The sequence below is a fragment of the Staurois parvus genome, unplaced genomic scaffold, assembly GCF_062004578.1.
Source record: "Staurois parvus isolate SC_StPar_1 unplaced genomic scaffold, SC_StPar_1.0 ptg000092l, whole genome shotgun sequence".
Taxonomy (NCBI): Eukaryota; Metazoa; Chordata; class Amphibia; order Anura; family Ranidae; genus Staurois; species Staurois parvus.
Window position 1 is genome coordinate 2,864,736 of NW_028317888.1, and position 24,438 is coordinate 2,889,173.

The following is a 24,438-nucleotide window of genomic DNA, read 5'->3' on the forward strand; positions in this document are numbered from 1 at the left end:
GTCGCAAGTGTGCGTGCGCCGGGAGAGGCCCCGCAATCCCTGACAACTTTACAAGCCTTTACAGGTCATCCAGTTTCTGGTTCACCATGAATAATGGCCCAGAGTGCAGGGGTCAGGAGACTACTTCATACAGCCCTGCAAACAACATGCAGTGGTGAGTATGTGATTTCCATCCCAGAGTACAGAGTGTAGTGGTCAGGAGTATGTGATTTCCATTCCAGAGTGCAGTAGTCAGGAGTATGTGATTTCCATCCCAGAGTACAGAGTGTAGTGGTCAGGAGTATGTGATTTCCATCCCAGAGTACAGAGTGTAGTGGTCAGGAGTATGTGATTTCCATCCCAGAGTACAGAGTGTAGTGGTCAGGAGTATGTGATTTACATCCCAGAGTACAGAATGTAGTTGTCAGGAATGGACTCACCAATAGTGGTGGGACTCACCTGCCTTGTGGTTTGCAGTACCAGGACTGGCCAGCAGGTGCTCTCAGCAACCAGAGGCTCACTTCTGCAGTCCGCCAAAACACCCGAGGCTGATTGCAGGAGGTGCATATAAGGAATGGCCAGACTTGCAATCAGCGCCTTGGTGTATGTTTTCCCAAGAGCCCCTGTACCTGCATTCTGTCTGCTTCCTGTCTGATCCTGCTTGATCCCTGACTCTAATTGAACTCCGCCTGTCCTGACCTCTGCTATTCCTGACAACCCTCCAGTCTGCTCCTTTGGTGCCTTGTCTGCCTGATTGTTCCTGACCCAGCCCGTCTGACTACGCTTTGCCTGCTCCTTTGTACCTTGCCTGCCCGTTTGCTACCGACCTGGCCTGCCCGACTACACTTAGTATTGTTCTTTTGTTATCTGTTGGGGGTTTTGGTTTGGTTTGTTTGCACTGTGTTTATGTTTAGTCTTGCACTGCGTTTATGTATTGTTTAGTCTTAAATAAATTATATTGTTTATAACATATCTGAAGCCTGCGTTTCCCTGCGTCAGTTCACATACCTCTGGTCATACCCGGAGCCCTGACATTACACCAAGGCCAATCCTGACCAGAAGTGGCTGCACAGGAAAGCCATCTTGGCTTGTTGCTGGGAAGGATGGATCTGGATGAGGTTGGGTATTTATCTCTGCTAGTCTTTGATGACAGAGATTATGCTTATCAGACTTTGAAGAAGTATACCCGGGATCAACTACTAGAGTGCATAAGGATCGCTCATTGCCTAGTAGATCAAGGCACAGAGTTCTCTGAGGTGCAACCATTGATTCAGGTTTGTGCAGAGTTGGTTTCATCTGGTACCCCCGAATGCAGGGATGAATTTTTGCCGCCATTTAGTGCCGACCAGGTAGAGTCCCTGGTATGGTTATTAGAGGATGATGTGGGTTACTTTCTGGAGCGTTATTCTGCATGTTCACAACAGGTATTAAGGGACTGTATAAACGCAGTGCAGTCTTTGACCAGACAGGCTTTGTGTAAGCTGAGCTTTGTTCAACCCATACTGCAGACATGGTCAGACTTGTTGCACCCAGCCTCAGTCAGCTTGCAACGTCATTCCTCTGCTCAAGGCACTCTTCCTGCATCCCCGACAGCACCCCCAGTGACTGCCCAGTATACTCTGCTAACTACCACATATCAGTCCCCTGCTCCCACTCGTTGCACCTATCCTTTCTTTAACCCTGTAAAGAAGTCCTCTGTAGCAACTGCTCCCTCCTTTGTTCCATCCCCCAGCTCTTCTCTGCCTACAGCTGCTCTATCCACTTACAAACCTGCGCTTACTTCCTGTGCTTCAGTAACTAAAACCAGGAAAAAGCGAAAATTCTTTCCAACCAATACCATCCTGCCAGTATCCAAACTGGTCAGCCTGCCGTCTGAGAACCCGCCTTCCGTGGTTCAGCCTGGTGCCCCGGCACCCGCAATTCAGCCCGATACCCTGATGGCAGATGACTCGGTGCCCGCTGTCTTGCCAGATGACTCAGCGCCCGCAGTCTTGCCAGATGACTCGGCGCCCGCAGTCTTGCCAGATGACTCGGCGCCCGCAGTCTTGCCAGATGACCCGGCGCCTGCAGTCTTGCCATATATACTCTATATTGTACATTACATACTCCTGACCCCTGCAATATATACTCTATGTTGTACATTACATACTCCTGACCCCTGCACTATATACTCTATGTTGTACATTACATTCTCCTGACCCCTGCACTATATACTCTATGTTGTACATTACATTCTCCTGACCCCTGCACTATATACTCTATGTTGTACATTACATACTCCTGACCTCTGCACTATATACTCTATGTTGTACATTACATTCTCCTGACCTCTGCACTATATACTCTATGTTGTACATTACATACTCCTGACCCCCGCACTATATACTCTATGTTGTACATTACATAGTCCTGACCCCTGCACTATATACTCTATGTTGTACATTACATACTCCTGACCCCTGCACTATATACTATATGTTGTACATTACATACTCCTGACCACTGCACTATATAAGACAAAAATAAAAATGCAATTGGCGCAAGAGAATTTGTAGTGGATATAACGTTCACTCAGTAAATCTTAAACAAAATAATCCAGTAAACAGAAATTAAGATATATAATCATATATGCTAGTAATAAAAAGACAACAAGTAAATGATGCAGCTTTAGTGGTGAAAGGGAAGGGGGGAGGGGAGGGGGGTAGGGAAAGGAGAGAAAAAAAAAACCCTTAAACAGAAAGTGATAATGAGGGAGGAGTCAATACCCCAATGATGGTGGTCTTCAGGATCAGTCCAGTCTTCATCTTGGTTGTTCTCCCCCCATCCTCACTCTCTGACCTCTGGTGGGGCTCAGCCCCGCTGTTCTTCATGACTAAATCATGGACTAAATAAGGAAGTGCAGTACTTCTTGTGTTGGGAAGATGGCGATGAGTGATAGAGGGGGTGGGGACCCTCGTCCTATATCCCCTCATCACTGTCCCTCCTATAAAAGACAGTTCTGGTTGTTTCCTCACTCTCTGACTAAGGTCCATGAATAAAGAAATGACCTGGTAGGAGATCAGAGGAGCCATTTCCTAGTTCCCTTGAGGGTGGAATTGTAAGCTCCTCAGAGACCAAGTTGCCTGATGTGGGCGGAGTACTGGTTTGGGGGAACCAATCAGCTCCTGTCTAGTAATCCTCTTTGTCTTTGTATTTTAGTCCATGGCCGGGAGATGAGGAAAACCTCCGAGGATTGTCTCACTTTGTCTCCAGACTGGAAAGTAGAAGATGAGGACATCACACAGTATAGTCCAGGAGAAAACCCGGCTCCCTCCAATGTCCATCCGGCACCACCCAGTGTAGATGGACCATCGTATTCCTCGTATCCTGAGGAACCTCAGACTGTGCGGGACCGGGCCGGCCTTCCAACAGGGAAGAGCTTCTCCTGTACTGAGTGCGGGAAGGGTTTCCGGCGTAAATCAAATCTTAATGCGCATAAAAGATCTCACACGGGGGAAAAGCCATATTCATGTCCTGAGTGCTGGAAATGTTTTTCACAGAAGTCCAATCTTTACGTACATAAGAGAACTCACACAGGGGAGAAGCCGTATTCCTGTCCTGAGTGCTGGAAATGTTTTTTACAGAAGTCCCATCTTTCCCGCCATCAGAGATGTCATACAGGGGAGAAGCCTTATTCCTGTCCTGAGTGCGGGAAATGTTTTGTAGAAAAATCAAAACTTGACACACATCAGAGGTCTCACAGGGGGGAGAAGCCTTATTCCTGTCTTGAGTGTGGGAAATGTTTTTCAGTGAAGTCCTATCTTTCTAAACATCAGAGATATCACACACGGGAGAAGCCTTATTTCTGTCCTGAGTGTGGGAAATGTTTTGTAGAAAAATCAAAACTTAACATACATCAGAGATCTCACAGGGGGGAGAAGCCGTATTCCTGTCCTGAGTGTGAGAAATGTTTTTCAGATAAGTTCATCTTTCAAATACATCAGAAATCTCACACGGGGGAGAAGCCGTATTCCTGTCCTGAGTGTGGGAAATGTTTTTCACGTAAATCCAGTCTTCACACACATCAGAGATCTCACACAGGGGAGAAGCCGTATTCCTGTCTTGAGTGTGGGAAATGTTTTTCACAGAAGGCCCATCTTTACAGACATCAGAGATCTCACACGGAGGAGAAACCGTATTCTTGTCCTGAGTGCGGGAAATGTTTTTCACAGAAGTCCAGTCTTTACACACATCAGAGATCTCACACGGGGGAGAAGTTATATTCCTGTCCTGAGTGCGGGAAATTTTTTTCACACAAGTTTGTTCTTTACACACATCAGAGATCTCACACAGGGGAGAAGCCATATTCCTGTCCTGAGTGCAGGAAATGTTTTTCACAGAAGGCCCATCTTAACACACATCAGAGATCTCACATGGAGGAGAAGCTGTATTCCTGTGCCGAGTGCGGGAAATGTTTTTCAGACAAGTCCAGTCATTCCAGACATCAGAGATCTCACACGGGGAAGAAACCACTTTCCTGTCCTGAGTGAAGCTATTGTTCCTCACTGAAGTCCTGTCTTCCTGTACATCAGGGGTCCCACACAACCCTGGAGGTGTATTAGTGCCTTGAGTGCGGGAAATGTTTTCTAGATGAATGTTGCTAGACATCCCAGCTCTCATGTGGGGAATAAGCACCCCCTGATATACACCTCAGATATACTCCATGGCTGATCTTCATCATGGAAGAAACAGTTCATAAGGAGATCAGAGGTCCCCAAAGATATGGATGAAGTGTGGGACCGGGTCGGCCATTGATGGCAGGAGAAGAATAAAAATGTAGTCCTGCCCTGTGATTGGCTGAGTACATTTTGTGGTGGGAGATTTCACAAACACTTATAGATCTATTAAATAAAAGTTTAATAAATGTGACCGGCATTCACCCGGCTGTGACATCTTTTGGCCACATTTTTTTTCATGTGATCATTGGCTCCAAATAGGGACCATCATTTCATATTCCGCGACTTTTACTGATGGAGGTATTTCAGGAACATACTGCATTATGACCACTAGATGGAGCCGACAATCAAAGGAAATCACTGTAAATCACATAGGTCCAGAATTTGTCATGTCTGGATGGACACTTGTCTCTTCCGTCCAATGAATGGTTTATAAGTGGAGCCCTTAGTTCCCTTCATCAGGCATGGATTCATCTCCATCACTGAGGTCATCCTCATCACTTGTGAGTACAGAACACACTAAAGGATAGAAGGTCATCCAAGCAGCAATAATAAACCAACCATTCATTTACAGCTGAAAATGTGCATTCCGCCATTAGATGGCACAACGTTTTATAGGAATTAGTGTCATCTAGTGAACAAATGTAATATTTTACCCAAAAACAGGAAACAAAGGAGGTTGTGCTGAGTAACTAGATACCCAACACGCCCAGCCCTACAATGGTGTGATGATGAAACCAGGACAAACTTTGTCCTCAGAAATGGCCCCTAGGGGGCGCTATAAAAGCCTTTCCAGGTCCTCAGTGTAGAGGTGACCCTGAATCATGGATGGAGAATGATTGCTCTCACTCCGGCATGCATGGCGTGATGTAATGTGTGGGGCAATCCATGATCTTGTATGTAGGCACAGGTGGAATATTGGTTCGTATGTATGTGGGAACTCAATGATTAGGGGGCGGGGTTTTAGGTGTTTGGGTGCACCTTTCATTTTTTCACTATAATGCCAACATATAAGGAACCAATAGCCCCCATATGATCACATTTTGTGGTGACGGGTTCTCTTTAACCTCCCTAGCGGTCTGATTATGTCAGTATTTCTGTGCCTATCTATCTATCAGACCCCTCGTGTGTCTCCCGCCCTCCATGATGTCTATCAGACCCCTCGTGTGTCTCCTGCCCTCCATGGTGTCTATCATACCCCTCGTGTGTCTCCTGCCCTCCATGATGTCTATCAGACCCCTCGTGTGTCTCCCGCCCTCCATGGTGTCTATCAGACTTTTCGTGTGTCTCCCGCCCTCCATGATGTCTATCAGACCCCTCGTGTGTCTCCCGCCCTCCATGGTGTCTATCAGACCCCTCGTGTGTCTCCCACCCTCCATGATGTCTATCACACCCCTCTAGTGTTTCCCACCCTCCATGGTGTCTATCAGACCCCTCGTGTGTCTCCCGCCCTCCATGGTGTCTATCAGACCCCTCTAGTGTCTCCCACCCTCCATGGTGTCTATCAGACCCCTCGTATGTCTCCTGCCCTCCATGGTGTCTATCAGACCCCTCGTGTGTCTCCTGCCCTCCATGGTGTCTATCATACCCCTCGTGTGTCTCCCGCCCTCCATGATGTCTATCAGACCCCTCGTGTGTCTCCCGCCCTCCATGGTGTCTATCAGACTTTTCGTGTGTCTCCCGCCCTCCATGATGTCATCCAAGCAGCAATAATAAACCAACCATTCATTTACAGCTGAAAATGTGCATTCCGCCATTAGATGGCACAACGTTTTATAGGAATTAGTGTCATCTAGTGAACAAATGTAATATTTTACCCAAAAACAGGAAACAAAGGAGGTTGTGCTGAGTAACTAGATACCCAACACGCCCAGCCCTACAATGGTGTGATGATGAAACCAGGACAAACTTTGTCCTCAGAAATGGCCCCTAGGGGGCGCTATAAAAGCCTTTCCAGGTCCTCAGTGTAGAGGTGACCCTGAATCATGGATGGAGAATGATTGCTCTCACTCCGGCATGCATGGCGTGATGTAATGTGTGGGGCAATCCATGATCTTGTATGTAGGCACAGGTGGAATATTGGTTCGTATGTATGTGGGAACTCAATGATTAGGGGGCGGGGTTTTAGGTGTTTGGGTGCACCTTTCATTTTTTCACTATAATGCCAACATATAAGGAACCAATAGCCCCCATATGATCACATTTTGTGGTGACGGGTTCTCTTTAACCTCCCTAGCGGTCTGATTATGTCAGTATTTCTGTGCCTATCTATCTATCAGACCCCTCGTGTGTCTCCCGCCCTCCATGATGTCTATCAGACCCCTCGTGTGTCTCCTGCCCTCCATGGTGTCTATCATACCCCTCGTGTGTCTCCTGCCCTCCATGATGTCTATCAGACCCCTCGTGTGTCTCCCGCCCTCCATGGTGTCTATCAGACTTTTCGTGTGTCTCCCGCCCTCCATGGTGTCTATCAGACCCCTCGTGTGTCTCCTGCCCTCCATGGTGTCTATCAGACCCCTCGTGTGTCTCCTGCCCTCCATGGTGTCTATCAGACCCCTCGTGTGTCTCCTGTCCTCCATGATATCTATCAGACCCCTCGTGTGTCTCCCGCCCTCCATGGTGTCTATTAGACCCCTCGTGTGTCTCCCGCCCTCCATGGTGTCTATCAGACCCCTCGTGTGTCTCCCGCCCTCCATGGTGTCTATCAGACCCCTCGTGTGTCTCCCGCCCTCCATGATGTCTATCAGACCCCTCGTGTGTCTCCCGCCCTCCATGGTGTCTATCAGACCCCTCGTGTGTCTCCCACCCTCCATGATGTCTATCACACCCCTCTAGTGTTTCCCACCCTCCATGGTGTCTATCAGACCCCTCGTGTGTCTCCCGCCCTCCATGGTGTCTATCAGACCCCTCTAGTGTCTCCCACCCTCCATGGTGTCTATCAGACCCCTCGTATGTCTCCTGCCCTCCATGGTGTCTATCAGACCCCTCGTGTGTCTCCTGCCCTCCATGGTGTCTATCATACCCCTCGTGTGTCTCCCGCCCTCCATGGTGTCTATCAGACCCCTCCTGTGTCTCCTGCCCTCCATGATGTCTATCAGACCCCTCGTGTGTCTCCTGCCCTCCACTGAAGATAATGGAGAGCAGATTGAGCTCCATTCACAGCTTCTCCGGTCACAGTGGTCAGGAATGATGGCACTGACCCCGGAAGTGGCCGAATACACATCACTTCTAGGGGTGATCAGCGATTGGTTGTTCTATGATCTTCCCCCTCTACCCAGTGGCACCCACTATGTGAGTGCTGGGCACAAAGGTGTGATAGCAGAGCCTGACAAACATGGTGGGGGGTCTGTGGGGGCCATCCAGTGGTAATTTGGAAAGCTCCTCCTGTGACGGTGTCTGACAGCACACTTATTCTTCACCAGAATGTTCCAGAAGGTCCTGCTGGTCTCTGGGGCAAATGATTCCACCATTGGAGGAAGGTTGGGGAAGGTTTCCCTGAACATCATAATTTGGTGCTTGGAAATTCCCACCATTGGCCATGTCTGTAAAATATCTAATCCTCGTGTTTGCCGATCCTCTGGTACCGGACTGGTGAGATCAGAGATTTTTAGAACCAGGAAGGATCCATATCATGTCCAATCAGGAAGCAGATTTCTGGCCTCACATCTCTACTGTCCAATCAGATCCTCCAATGGTCTCCAGGAAGTACAGTACAGGGCCAAAGTTATGTCTGTTCCTGGGGGAATTTAATCCATTGGTACCCAGAGGAGAATAAATAGGAGGGGCACAGCAGTGAATTGTGGGTGTGGTAAAATTGCAGTGGGAGGAGCTTAAACATTTGCCTACTCATTGTGTAAACAGTAACATAATTCACTTCCTTGTATCCACAAAATATAATTCAATGACTTCCACAAGGGAGAGTCTCACTGTCACGGTCCTCGGTTGGAGGCCGTAGCTTGTTAGCAGGTGACTGCCATGGTCGGTACCAGGAAGGCAGGCCAGGTTCAGTACCAGGAAAGCAGGCCCGGTTCAGTACCAGGAAAGCAGGCCGGGTTCAGTACCAGGAAGGCAGGCCGGGTTCAGTACCAGGAAGGCAGGCAGAACAAGGTCTAGTAGCAAGCCGAGGTCAGCACCAGGAGATCAGGCTGAGAATAGTCAGAGTAGAGTGCAGTGGTCAGGAGTATGTCATATACAGCCCTGTGTATAGAGTGCAGTGGTCAGAAGTATGTCATATACAGCCCTGTGTATAGAGTGCAGTGGTCAGGAATATGTCCTATACAGCCCTGTGTATAGAGTGCAGTGGTCAGGAGTATGTCATATACAGCCCTGTGTATAGAGTCCAGTGGTCAGGAATATGTCCTATACAGCCCTGTGTATAGAGTGCAGTGGTCAGGAATATGTCCTATACAGCCCTGTGTATAGAGTGCAGTGGTCAGGACTATGTCATATACAGCCCTGTGTATAGAGTGCAGTGGTCAGAAGTATGTCATATACAGCCCTGTGTATAGAGTGCAGTGGTCAGGAATATGTCCTATACAGCCCTGTGTATAGAGTGCAGTGGTCAGGAGTATGTCATATACAGCCCTGTGTATAGAGTCCAGTGGTCAGGAATATGTCCTATACAGCCCTGTGTATAGAGTGCAGTGGTCAGGAATATGTCCTATACAGCCCTGTGTATAGAGTGCAGTGGTCAGGAGTATGTCATATACAGCCCTGTGTATAGAGTGCAGTGGTCAGGAATATGTCCTATACAGCCCTGTGTATAGAGTGCAGTGGTCAGGAGTATGTCATATACAGCCCTGTGTATAGAGTGCAGTGGTCAGGAGTATGTCATATACAGCCCTGTGTATAGAGTGCAGTGGTCAGGAGTATGTCATATACAGCCCTGTGTATAGAGTGCAGTGGTCAGGAATATGTCCTATACAGCCCTGTGTATAGAGTGCAGTGGTCAGGAGTATGTCATATACAGCCCTGTGTATAGAGTGCAGTGGTCAGGAGTATGTCATATACAGCCCTGTGTATAGAGTGCAGTGGTCAGGAGTATATCATATACAGCCCTGTGTATAGAGTGCAGTGGTCAGGAGTATGTCATTTACAGCCCTGTGTATAGAGTGCAGTGGTCAGGAGTATATCATATACAACCCTGTGTATAGAGTGCAGTGGTCAGGAGTATGTCATATACAGCCCTGTGTATAGAGTGCAGTGGTCAGGAGTATGTCATATACAGCCCTGTGTATAGAGTGCAGTGGTCAGGAGTATGTCATATACAGCCCTGTGTATAGAGTGCAGTGGTCAGGAGTATATCATATACAGCCCTGTGTATAGAGTGCAGTGGTCAGGAGTATGTCATTTACAGCCCTGTGTATAGAGTGCAGTGGTCAGGAGTATATCATATACAGCCCTGTGTATAGAGTGCAGTGGTCAGGAATATGTCCTATACAGCCCTGTGTATAGAGTGCAGTGGTCAGGAGTATGTCATATACAGCCCTGTGTATAGAGTGCAGTGGTCAGGAGTATGTCATATACAGCCCTGTGTATAGAGTGCAGTGGTCAGGAGTATATCATATACAGCCCTGTGTATAGAGTGCAGTGGTCAGGAGTATGTCATTTACAGCCCTGTGTATAGAGTGCAGTGGTCAGGAGTATATCATATACAGCCCTGTGTATAGAGTGCAGTGGTCAGGAGTATGTCATATACAGCCCTGTGTATAGAGTGCAGTGGTCAGGAGTATGTCATATACAGCCCTGTGTATAGAGTGCAGTGGTCAGGAGTATGTCATATACAGCCCTGTGTATAGAGTGCAGTGGTCAGGAATATGTCCTATACAGCCCTGTGTATAGAGTGCAGTGGTCAGGAACATGTCATATACAGCCCTGTGTATACAGTGCAGTGGTCAGGAGTATGTCATATACAGCCCTGTGTATAGAGTGCAGTGGTCAGGAATATGTCCTATACAGCCCTGTGTATAGAGTGCAGTGGTCAGGAGTATGTCATATACAGCCCTGTGTATAGAGTGCAGTGGTCAGGAATATGTCCTATACAGCCCTGTGTATAGAGTGCAGTGGTCAGGAGTATGTCCTATACAGCCCTGTGTATAGAGTGCAGTGGTCAGGAGTATGTCATATACAGCCCTGTGTATAGAGTGCAGTGGTCAGGAGTATGTCATATACAGCCCTGTGTATAGAGTGCAGTGGTCAGGAGTATGTCCTATACAGCCCTGTGTATAGAGTGCAGTGGTCAGGAGTATGTCATATACAGCCCTGTGTATAGAGTGCAGTGGTCAGGAGTATGTCATATGCAGCCCTGTGTATAGAGTGCAGTGGTCAGGAGTATGTCATATACAGCCCTGTGTATAGAGTGCAGTGGTCAGGAGTATGTCATATACAGCCCTGTGTATAGAGTGCAGTGGTCAGGAGTATGTCATATACAGCCCTGTGTATAGAGTGCAGTGGTCAGGAGTATGTCATTTACAGCCCTGTGTATAGAGTGCAGTGGTCAGGAGTATGTCATATACAGCCCTGTGTATAGAGTGCAGTGGTCAGGGGTATGTCATATACAGCCCTGTGTATAGAGTGCAGTGGTCAGGAACATGTCATATACAGCCCTGTGTATAGAGTGCAGTGGTCAGAAACATGTCATATACAGCCCTGTGTACAGAGTGTAGTGGTCAGGAACATGTCATATACAGCCCTGTGTATAGAGTGCAGTGGTCAGGAACATGTCATATACAGCCCTGTGTATAGAGTGCAGTGGTCAGGAGTATGTCATATACAGCCCTGTGTATAGAGTGCAGTGGTCAGGAGTATGTCATATACAGCCTGTTGTATAGAGTGCAGTGGTCAGGAACATGTCATATACAGCCCTGTGTATAGAGTGCAGTGGTCAGGAACATGTCATATACAGCCCTGTGTACAGAGTGCAGTGGTCAGGAATATGTCCTATACAGCCCTGTGTATAGAGTGCAGTAGTCAGGAACATGTCATATACAGCCCTGTGTACAGAGTGCAGTAGTCAGGAACATGTCATATACAGCCCTGTGTACAGAGTTCAGTGGTCAGGAGTATGTCATATACAGCCCTGTGTATAGAGTGCAGTGGTCAGGAGTATGTCATATACAGCCCTGTGTATAGAGTGCAGTGGTCAGGAGTATGTCATATACAACCCTGTGTATAGAGTGCAGTGGTCAGGAGTATGTCATATACACCCTTTGTCTAGAGAGTGCAGTGGTCAGGAGTATGTCATATACAGCCCTGTGTATAGAGTGCAGTGGTCAGGAGTATGTCATATACAGCCCTGTGTATAGAGTGCAGTGGTCAGGGGTATGTCATATACAGCCCTGTGTATAGAGTGCAGTGGTCAGGAGTATGTCCTATACAGCCCTGTGTATAGAGTGCAGTGGTCAGGAGTATGTCATATACAGCCCTGTGTATAGAGTGCAGTGGTCAGGAGTATGTCATATACAGCCCTGTGTATAGAGTGCAGTGGTCAGGAGTATGTCATATACAGCCCTGTGTATAGAGTGCAGTGGTCAGGAGTATGTCATATACAGCCCTGTGTATAGAGTGCAGTGGTCAGGAGTATGTCATGTACAGCCCTGTGTATGGAGTGTAGTAGTCAAGTAAAACAAGCTAGAGAAGGAATCTGAAGAAAATGTCCATGATGGAGATGAGGGTTCCATATAGTATGAGCAGCATCACCCTTCACTCTGTAACCAAGACCTAGCCTAGCAATGCCCAGAATGACACCAATGAGTCTCTGACCAATCTCACGGTTTGGATGGACTTTCTCCTTTGATGATTTCCAGGTGACCATGAATTAGAGTTCCAATATCTCCCCGATGTTCTGCAGACAGATAGACATTTCCTGATGACTTATGGTGTACAGATTCCTCGTGTTCCCCGATATGAGCTCATACATTGGACTTGTTCAACTTTCCACCCAGGAGTGAATGGACTTGGACAGATACTCTCCCTATGTGGAGGACACATGGCCTGGTATGGTTCAGGAGGGGACATGCTCACTCCCCACCCCCTTCCCTGGGTAGCCAGGCTGCATGCTCAGATAAGAGTCTGCTACTGATTTCGGGGGCACCTCCCACTTTTTATTTTTTTCCTAAAATCAATACCCCACCTGAGAGGTCTAGGATGATTTTTGCCGGGGGGGGGGTAAGAAATGTTCCTTTAACATTGTATTTATATTCACCTGTCAGCCAGGAAATCCCCAGCTGACTGCTGAATGGGCTGAGCGGGATACGTCATCCAGGGACCCCGCAGGTTGCTGACCCCCTAACATCCAGCCTGAGCGGGAAGCTGCTGTATTTCACAGTATTAGAACTACTGCAGTCCGAGGTTCAACTCAGCTGAACACACATTCTGTTCTGACATTCACCCATTCCACAAACATGCTCCATTCTGTGTGACCCTGGGTTCAGTCCTAACCTGGAGCTCAGCTCTGTTAGTGTAGTGGTCCCTTACATTGGGGACCAGTGGGAGGACCCCCTTATATCAGTGGTCAGTGTAGTAGTCCCTTACATTGGTGACCAATGGGAGAAGGACCCCTTTTATCAGTGGTCAGTGTAGTGGTCCTTTACATTGGTGACCAATGGGAGAAGGACCCCCTTATATCAGTGGTCAGTGTAGTGGTCCCTTACATTGGTGACCAGTGGGAGGACCCCCTTATATCAGTGGTCAGTGTAGTGGTCCCTTACATTGGTGACCAATGGGAGAAGGACCCCCTTATATCAGTGGTCAGTGTAGTGGTCCCTTACATTGGTGACCAGTGGGAGGACCCCCTTATATCAGTGGTCAGTGTAGTGGTCCCTTACAATGGTGACTGATGGGAGAAGGATCTCCTTATATCAGTGGTCAGTGTAGTGGTCCCTTACATTGGTGACCAGTGGGAGGACCCCCTTATATCAGTGGTCAGTGTAATGGTCCCTTACATTGGGGACCAGTGGGAGGACCCCCTTATATCAGTGGTCAGTGTAGTGGTCCCTTACAATGGTGACCAATGGGAGAAGCATCTCCTTATATCAGTGGTCAGTGTAGTGGTCCCTTACATTGGTGATCAATGGGAGAAGGACCCCCTTATATTAGTGGTCAGTGTAATGGTCCCTTACATTGGTGACTGATGGGAGAAGGATCCCCTTATATCAGTGGTCAGTGTAGTGGTCCCTTACATTGGTGACCAATGGGAGAAGGATCCACTTATATCAGTGGTCAGTGTAGTGGTCCCTTACATTGGTGACCAATGGGATGACCCCCTTATATCAGTGGTCAGTGTAGTGGTCCCTTACATTGGTCACTAATGGGAGAAAGACCCCTTATATCAGTGGTCAGTGTAGTGGTCCCTTACATTGGTGACCGATGGGAGAAGAACCCCCTTATATCAGTAATCAGTATAGTGGTCCCTTACATTGGTGACCAATGGGAGGACCCCCTTATATCAGTGGTCAGTGTAGTGGTCCCTTACATTAGTCACTAATGGGAGAAGGACCCCCTTATATCAGTGGTCAGTGTAGTGGTCCCTTACATTGGTGACCAATGGGAGAAGGACCCCCTTATATCAGAGTGGTCAGTGTAGTGGTCCCTTACATTGGTGACCAATGGGAGAAGGACCCCCTTATATCAGTAGTCAGGCTAGCGGTCCCTTACATTGGTCACCAATGGAAGAAGGATCCTCTTATAGCAGTGGTCAGTGTAGTGGTCCATTACATTGGTGACCAATGGGAGAAGGATCCCTTATATCAGTGGTCAGTGTAGTGGTCCCTTACATTGGTGACCAATGGGAGAAGGACCTCCTTATATCAGTGGTCAGTGTAGTGGCCCCTTACATTGCTGACCAATGGGAGAAGGACCCCCTTATATCAGTGGTCAGTGTAGTGGTCCCTTACATTGGTCACTAATGGGAGAAGGACCCCTTATATCAGTGGTCAGTGTAGTGGTCCCTTACATTGGTGACCAATGGGAGAAGGATCTCCTTATATCAGTGGTAAGTGTAGTGGTCCCTTACATTGGTCACCAATGGGAGAAGGATCCCCTTATATCAGTAGTCAGTGTAGTGGTCCCTTACATTGGTGACCAATGGGAGAAGGATCCCTTATATCAGTGGTCAGTGTAGTGGTCCATTACATTGGTGACCAATGGGAGAAGGATCCCTTATATCAGTGGTCAGTGTAGTGGTCCCTTACATTGGTGACCAATGGGAGAAGGACCTCCTTATATCAGTGGTCAGTGTAGTGGTCCATTACATTGGTGACCAATGGGAGAAGGACCCCTTATATCAGTGGTCAGTGTAGTGGCCCCTTACATTGCTGACCAATGGGAGAAGGACCCCCTTATATCAGAGGTCAGTGTAGTGGTCCCTTACATTGGTGACCAATGGGAGAAGGTCCCCCTTATATCAGTGGTCAGTGTAGTGGTCCCTTACATTGGTGACCAATGGGAGAAGGACCCCCTTATATCAGTGGTCAGTGTAGTGGTCCCTTACATTGGTGACCAATGGGAGAAGGACCCCTTATATAAGTGGTTAGTGTAGTGGTCCCTTACATTGGTGACCAACGCGAGAAGGACCCCTTATATCAGTGGTCAGTGTAGTGGTCCCTTACATTGGTGACCAATGGGAGAAGGATCCCCTTATATAAGTGGTTAGTGTAGTGGTCCCTTACATTGGTGCCCAACGGGAGAACCCCCTTTGTGTGGGTCAGGTGCAATGCTTTATCCAATCACAGTGCATGATGATGTCATAGGGGGTGGGGCACCCAGTTGATGTCACTGGGTAGCCCCACTCCTTAGATATTGTCAGGCTGGCGCAGCATCAAGAGAGGAGTGTCTTTTTTCCCCCTTTTATTTCGGAGAGCGGTGGCGGGAATTGTGCTTATTGTTGGAACTACTTTGGGGGACTTTTTTATTTTTAATAAAGGACTTGTCAGAGACTGGCTCCTGTCATTTTTTACACTACATTTTTTTTTGTGAATGGGTAGCAGAACCATGTACCACATACTCATTCACATAGGGGGGCTGGGATCTGGGGGCCCCTTGTTAAAGGGGTTTCTAGATTGTGATACACCCCCCGCCCACAGACTCCCACAACCACAGGCCACGGCTGTGGAGAAGAGGAATCTTTCCCCATCAACATAGGGACAAGGTGCTTTGGGGAGGGGAGCCCCCCGTCCCAAAGCACCCCTCCCTGTTGAGGGCATGTGGCCTGGTATGGTGCAGGAAGGGAGGTGCTAACTCGTCTTCCCCTTTCCTTAACTGCCGGGTTGCATGCTCAGATAATGGTCTGGTACAGATTTTGGGGGGACCCCCACGCCATATTTTTTTTGGGGGGGGGGTTCTGCTCAAAATTCATACCAGACCCAAAGGGCTTGGTATGGATGGGGGGACACCATGCCAATTGTTTTGCCTATTTGTATTTGCCAGCAATACTTTTAACATTCAGCTGTCAGCGGGGAACCCCACTGACACTGGAAACATGAATGAATGTCTCACCAGTAAAATACGGCGTGACTTCATCATAGACCTCCCACCGGATTGTAGTAGCTGAGCGGGATCTCACCATATACTCAGATCAGGAAGATACCGCTTAGTGAACTGTCCCCTGGGTTCAAAGTTCACAGTCAAACTTTCAGTAGGTTCAAATATTCCACCACAAACCGAACAGAGGGGTGTTTGGCCCATCACTAGTGGCCAGTGTAGTGGTCCTTTACATTGGTGACCAATGGGAGAAGGACCCCCCTTATATAGTTGTCATTCTTACATCATTGGTGGGAAGACTGGCCCCCTTACAGGTCATTGATGTCAGTTGTTACTGAGAGACAGGAATTGTTCATTGCTGAAGGAGCCCCGAGAAACCTTTGGAGGAACCCTGGCTGAGAAAGGCTGGACTAGGCAGTCATATATTTCTGTCCCCCTTGGTGGGAGTGGAGGTGACCCCTCTATAAGGATCTACAGTCCATACACACCCAGCACAAGGCCGGGGTCACACTACCAGACGCTTCTCGGGGCTGCAGTTCCTCTGAGCTCCACAAGGTGGGGATCTCACTTCTACCCAGACTGGAAGTCTCTATGGAAGACAGGAAGTGATGTCAGGTACAGACAGGAAGTGATGTCAGGTACAGACAGGAAGTGATGTCAGACAGAAAGTAGAGATCAGACGTAGCTGGAAGTTGCAGCAGAGGAGGTAATAAGATGTTATGTTCTATTTACACCCAGTAATTCTCTGTCATGTCCGTCCTCTTCCTCCATAGCCATGTCCGTCCTCTTCCTCCATAGTCACGTCCGTCCTCTTCCTCCATAGTCACGTCCGTCCTCTTCCTCCATAGTCACGTCCGTCCTCTTCTTCCATAGTCACGTCCATCCTCTTCCTCCATAGTCACGTCCGTCCTCTTCCTCCATAGTCACGTCCATCCTTTTCCTCCATAGTCATGTCCGTCCTCTTCCTCCATAGTCATGTTCGTCCTCTTCCTCCATAGTCACTGTGACATCTTTTATCTCCAGCAGATGATGATACACACATATATAGTGTGGGAACCCAGATTACCCCCTTCAGGGGCAGAACATTCCCCCACTTCCGGGGCCAGATCATTCCCCTCATTGTGGAGAGGTGTCACCTTCTCTCCTTAGCCGTCTCCTGTAAGGAGGGATGAGATTCAGATTCGGGTTGGACTGACATTTACACTTCCACACCCTTCCCTTGAAGATCTCACCCTCCCCCCACACCTGACTACCTCCTCCATGTACCCCGGCTCCTCTGCCCCCCCTGCAGGCCTGGGACCGGCATGGCGGATGGAGTGGAGGGGGATGAGTTCTCGGACCTCACCCCTTCTATCTCCCCGTGCAGCAACTCTCATATGAGGTCTCTCAGTCTTTGTGGTAGTTTGATGGAGGTGAATGGGCAGCCTGGCTTTTATGTATACTGTAGAGATGTGGGGGGGCTTTTAGTACACACTGTTTACACACAGCAAGGTGATGGCGGGCTGTGTGCATAGGGGTCTTCAACAACTATTCTACAACATGTGTATGCTGCACACCCATTGGTTACATTGAATTGCTAATTCCCTCTATCAGTCTCCAAAATGGTTACATTGTATCTCTTGTAACAAAGACTTATGTATTTCCTGAGCTCCTCATCTCCATCTAGTGGCCACAGTGAGGTATTTTACTACTGACCATGATAAAAGAAAATGTATCAGCTGGGAAAAAGTCTGAAACAATTTGCACAAAAGGACTTTCATGTAGAATTATTGAATGATTGTGCATGGGGGTTTATATAAATAGACCCCCCCCAATCAACCCAATCTACCTGTTCCAATTCCCACTAGGAGCAGCCTGCCTATTAACCCCTTACATCCCCATCCTAACATTGTACAACCAATACAATTCACATCATTTTTGGCTATCTGTCTACAGAGAAACCCACATAGATCACATGACCACACCAATAAAGATGGAGGAGGACCAGAGTCACATGACTGAGAGGATACTAAACCTCACCCTGGAGATCATCTACCTGCTGACCGGAGAGGTGAGGAGGATTCTGGGAGGTCACATGACATCACTCTCATCTCTATTAATAAAACACAGACCTGACCGGAGAGGTGAGGAGGATTCTGGGATTCTAACATGATATTCCTATTGGTTCCTCAATACAGAGATTTCCTCTTCTGAAGTCAGGTGATCATATGACCATCACAGTGCCTCCATGTGACTCCCTAAACCCTGAGAGACACAACATGCAGAAGATTCTAGAAGTCACCAAGAAGATGATGGAGCTGCTGACAGGAGAGGTGAGCGGTGCCGGGAATTCTGGGACATTCTCCAGTAACAGACAAGGGATGTGTCTGGATGGTGACTGTATCATTGTGTGTGTCAGGTTCCTATAAGGTGTCAGGGTGTCACTGTCTATTTCTCCATGGAGGAGTGGGAGTATTTAGAAGGACACAAGGATCTCTACAAGGACGTCATGATGGACAATCAGCCGCCCCTCACATCACCGGGTAAGAGGAGACTTTATTGTAAAGGAGAGAGCAGTACGGAGGATCCACCTAGATCCCCCATCATCTGATAAACACATAGAAACAATGGATTCAGTCAGTGTGTGTGTTTCCTACAGATGGATCCAGTCATGGGAACCCACCAGAGAGATGTCCCCGTCCTCTGTATTCCCGGGATTCCACACAGGAAGGTCACACCATCCCTCACCATCATCAGGTAGATGATGACAATTATTGGTAGTTGTGATTTATACACAGCATGTTTGTTACAATGAATGTTTTATTATATCTTTCAGAGTGGAATCCTCGGGGATGATAATATTGATGTTAAAGAAGAGTATAAAGAGGAGGATGAGGAGGATTGGAGTGATGGAGGAGTTTTCAGAAGGACACAAGGATATGATGGAGCCACCTAATACCAGGAACCCACCAGAGAGATGTCCCCGTCCTCTGTATTCCCGGGATTCCACACAGGAAGGTCACACCATCCCTCACTATTACAAGGTTGGTGGGATGGAGCATCTAGAACATGGACATGTGATTATGATGTGTGGAGTTTTTTTTCTTTGACCTTATATTTTACAGATGATATTTTCTCTCATTTCCTTGATTTAGAGTGGAGATCCAATCGATATAGAATTTGAGGTGAAAGCAGAAGAAGAAGAGGCGTATGTGAGGGATGATCAGCAGTCTATGGAGGAGGATGGAATAACGGGGACATTTATAGAGGAGGACACTCCTACAGAGATCAGCACAGGTGGGTCATGAACACTAAATCCATTCCTCCACCCATACTGCTCACTGATTGGTCCAGAGTAGGGCGGGGACTGGGTGATATCAGCCTGTAATCCCCTGGTCACTTTCCTGAGCTGTGTTCCCCGTCCTGTATTCCTGGATTTCTGATACAGGAATATTAATAATATGAGTCCTAACCCTGCGCTATATACTTTATGTTGTACAATACATCATTTTGGTACTATACAGTATATTCCTAAGATTTGTATCCTATAATAAGTTGTACATTCCATACTTCTGACTTCTGCTCTCCCCCTCCCCCCACTGCTATATATACACATAATATGGATTCTCTCTTGTTACACCCATTTCCTCCCAGCTGGACATTTTATATCGGATGATGTGATTGACGCACAGACTTTTACATGGTGATAATAATGTGATAACATCCTCCAACTTTGGACCCTTAAACAGAAAGTGATAATGAGGGAGGAGTCAATACCCCAATGATGGTGGTCTTCAGGATCAGTCCAGTCTTCATCTTGGTTGTTCTCCCCCCATCCTCACTCTCTGACCTCTGGTGGGGCTCAGCCCCGCTGTTCTTCATGACTAAATAATGGACTAAATAAGGAAGTGCAGTACTTCTTGTGTTGGGAAGATGACGATGAGTGATAGGGGGGGTGGGGACCCTCGTCCTATTATCCCCTCATCACTGTCCCTCCTATAAAAGACAGTTCTGGTTGTTTCCTCACTCTCTGACTAAGGTCCATGAATAAAGAAATGACCTGGTAGGAGATCAGAGGAGCCATTTCCTAGTTCCCTTGAGGGTGGAATTGTAAGCTCCTCAGAGACTAAGCTGCCTGATGTGGGCGGAGTCCTGGTTTGGGGGAACCAATCAGCTCCTGTCTAGTAATCCTCTTTGTCTTTGTATTTTAGTCCATGGCCGGGAGATGAGGAAAACCTCCGAGGATTGTCTCACTTTGTCTCCAGACTGGAAAGTAGAAGATGAGGACTTCACACAGTATAGTCCAGGAGAAAACCCGGCTCCCTCCAATGTCCATCCGGCACCACCCAGTGTAGATGGACCATCGGATTCCTCGTATCCTGAGGAACCTCAGACTGTTCGGGACCCGGCCGGCCTTCCAACAGGGAAGAGCTTCTCCTGCGCTGAGTGCGGGAAGGGTTTCCATTCTAAATTCCTTGTTAATAGGCATAAAAGGTCTCACACAGGGGAAAAACCATATTCCTGACCTGAGTGCGGGAAAAGTTTTTCACAAAAGTCGAATCTTGTCAGACATCAGAGATCTCACACAGGGGAGAAGCCACTTTCCTGTTCTGAGTGCGGGAAATGTTTTTCACAGAAGTCCTATCTTTACACACACCAGATATCTCATGTGGGGGAGAAGCTGCATTGCTGTCCTGAGTGCGGGAAATGTTTTTCACATATTTCCTACCTTTACAGACATCAGAGATCTCACACGGGGGAGAAGCCATTTTCTTGCCTTGAATGTGGGAAATGTTTTGTAGAAAAATCAAAACTTGTAACACATCAGAGATCTCACACGGGGGAGAAGCCGTATTCTTGTCCTGAGTGCGGGAAATGTTTTTCACAGAAGTCCTGTCTTTCCATACATCAAAGATCTCACACGGCAGAGAAGCCACTTTGCTGTTCTGAATGCGGGAAATGTTTTTCAGATAAATACAATCTTTACACACATCAGAGATTTCACACGGGTGAAAAGCCATATTCCTGTCCTGTGTGCGGGAAATGTTTTTCACAAAAGTCCAATCTTTACACACATCAGAGATCTCACACGGGGGAGAAGCCGTATTCCTGTCCTGAGTGTGGGAAATGTTTTTCAGATAAATCCAATCTTAACACACATCAGAGAACCCACACAGGAGTGAAGCCGTATTCCTGTCCTGAGTGTGGGAAATGTTTTTCAGACAAGTCCCATCTTTACACACATCAGAGATCTCACACGGGGAAGAAGCCACTTTCCTGTCCTGAGTGAGGGAAATGTTCCTCACTGAAGTCCTGTCTTCCTGTACATCAGGGGTCCCACACAACCCTGGAGGTGTATTAGTGCCTTGAGTGCAGGAAATGTCTTCTAGATGAACGTTGCTGGACATCCCAGCTCTCATGTGGGGAAGAAGCACACCCTGATATACTCCTCAGATATACTCCATGGCTGATCTTCATCATGGAAGAAACAGTTCATAAGGAGATCAGAGGTCCCCAAAGACATGGATGAAGTGTGGGACTGGGATGGCCATTGATAGCAGGAGAAGAATAAAAATGGAGTCCTGACCTGTCATTGGCTGAGTACATTTTGTGGTGGGAGATTTCACAAACACTTGGAGGTTTATTTTTTCTTCTGATTGTTGAATAAAGGTGATTGGCATTCGCTCAGCTGTAACGAGTGGTGGTCATATTTTATTTCATCACATCGTTGGCTCCATCTGGTGACCATAATATCATAGTGTGCTATATTTACTGATGGAGGTATTTCAGGAAAAGTACTTCATTATGGTCACTAGGTGGCGCTGCTTATCATAGGAAATCACTTTTCTAGGAACAAAATGGCCAGAATTTGTAATGTCTGAATAAGTGATTGTCACATTCTTCCTATGAATTATAATTAGACCCCTTCGTTTCCTGTCAGGCCGGGTTTCATACAGATTCCTGAGATCTTACTCCTGTACTTGTAGCGCCCTCTAATGTGCTACTAGAATAGTGTATCATAGGTAAAATCATTGTGTAGGACTCATGGTAGTTGTTTGAGTCTGTGATTGAGGTCGGGTTATTGCACGTCAGCTGGATTACTCGACTGGTTGTAGCTCTATCACCTCCTCCTGACCCTGGAGGACCATAGAACCTTCCAGAAGTCAGTAAACAGGAAGGGGTGGAGGCCTAATCTGCATATTCATGGGGGTCTGGCCATTTTCAGATTTGGTGGACTGGACTATAAATATGGAAGAGTCAGGCTGACAGAGGGGTTGGGAGTGCTGAGGAGCCTGTCGGTGCCTGGGTAGGGTCCCCTAGGTCTGAGGGGGGCTGGGCTGGCTCAGAAGGTTACATTCAACAGTAAGGAGTGAATGGGATCGAGACCTGATCTGCAGGGACTGATGGCTTTCAGGAAAAGAAAAGTCCAGGATCTGCTTTGTACATTATTTATTAATTTATTTCAGGTAGTTATATAGCGCCATCAATTTACACAGTGCTTTACATGTATATATTGAACATTCACATCAGTCCCTAACCCTCAAGGGGCGTACAATCTAAGGTTCCTAACTTACATTCATACATACACATACTAGGGCCAATTTAGACAGGAGCCAATTAACCTACCAGCATGTCTTTGGCATGTGGGAGGAAACCGGAGTACCCGGAGGAAACCCACGCAGGCACAGGGAGAACATGCAAACTCCAGGCAGGTGGTGCTATGGTTGGGATTTGAACCGGTGACCCGAGTACTGCCAGGCAGAAGTGCTAACCACTTAGTCACTGTGCTGCCCAATAGGAGGGTAGTGTCCCCCTTCCATTGATTCAAGCCAATTGGGCATCCCATAATCCCTATTTCTCTATCCAAGTTGAATTCCCCTAATAAAATAACAAAGCTAAGCCCATGGACTGGTCACTGTCTTTGGATGCAAGTCTGTGTGAAAGAAATACCTGAGCTGATGAGACGGGTACTCATCGACCTGCCACTAGTAATCTACGCAGTGGATCTGAGCTCAGGACTATGGTAGTGGTGGTGGACATTGTGACTGATGTTAGATCTACTTCGGGGGATGGGTTTTTTTGGTGTTTCAATAAAGGACTTGTCAAAGAATGTCTCCCGACTCATAGTAGTTGTCGGGTTATTGCAGGTCAGCTGAATGACTCCACAGGTTGTGGCTCTATCACCTTCTCCTGACCCTGGAGGACCATAGAACCTTCCAGAAATCGGTGGGCAGGATGGGGTAGAGGCCTAACCTACATATTCATGGAGAGTACGGCCAATCACAGCTTTGGAGGCCCTGGTAGAGTGGTGGACTGGCCTATCAATATGGGAGAGTCAGGCTGACAGAGGGGTCAGGTGGAAGATGGAGTTCTGAGGAGACTGTCGGTACCTGGGAGGCAACCCCTAGGTCTGGCGGGGGCATCCTCCAGACCAGGCTCAGGCTGGCTCAGGAAGACACATCCAACAGTGAGGAGTAAATGGGATTGAGACCTTGGCAGATTAGGGGCCTGGCAGCAGCAATGGGAGACGCCCATAATTTGCCAGCAACCTATGACAAAATGGAAACCAACAGCAGTGTGAGGAGACCTGAAAGTGGCACATGGCAGAGTGTGGCGATGGAGACAGCAGCAATGGGAGGCCGTACAGGGACCCATGAGACACTGTGGACCTGGCAGCAGCATGAGGAGGCGGTACGGGGGTCCATGGCAGATTAGGGGCCTGGCAGCAGCAATGGGAGACGCCCGTAATCTGCCATCACTCTATGACAAAATGGAACCCAGCAGCAGTGTGAGGAGACCTGAAAGTGGCACATGGCAGAGTGTGACGATGGAGACAGCAGCAATGGGAGGCCGTACAGGGACCCATGAGACACTCTGGACCTGGCAGCAGCATGAGGAGGCGGTACAGGGGCCCATGGCAGATTACAGGCCTGGCAGCAGCAATGGGAGGCCCGTAATCTGCCAGCAACCTATGACAAAATGGAACACACCAGCAGTGTGAGGAGACCTGAAAGTGGCACATGGCAGAGTGTGGCGATGGAGACAGCAGCAATGGGAGGCCGTACAGGGACCCATGAGACACTGTGGACCTGGCAGCAGCATGAGGAGGCGGTACGGGGGCCCATGGCAGATTACAGGCCTGGCAGCAGCAATGGGAGGCCCGTAATCTGCCAGCAACCTATGACAAAATGGAACCCAGCAGCAGTGTGAGGAGACCTGAAAGTGGCACATGGCAGAGTGTGACGATGGAGACAGCAGCAATGGGAGGCCGTACAGGGACCCATGA

At 48.0% G+C, this 24,438-nt stretch overlaps 1 protein-coding gene across 1 annotated transcript in view; it reads left to right on the plus strand.

The window, feature by feature from the left end:
- The window catches only part of LOC149468128 (uncharacterized), a 126,926-nt gene that overhangs the window by 66,795 nt on the left and 35,693 nt on the right, over positions 1–24,438 (plus strand). The window contains exons 3-5 of the mRNA XM_089670605.1: positions 3,398–4,197; positions 15,489–15,498; positions 20,889–21,338. Coding sequence (XP_089526731.1) covers positions 3,398–4,197; positions 15,489–15,498; positions 20,889–21,338 — 1,260 coding nt within the window. The remainder of the gene's footprint in view (positions 1–3,397; positions 4,198–15,488; positions 15,499–20,888; positions 21,339–24,438) is intronic.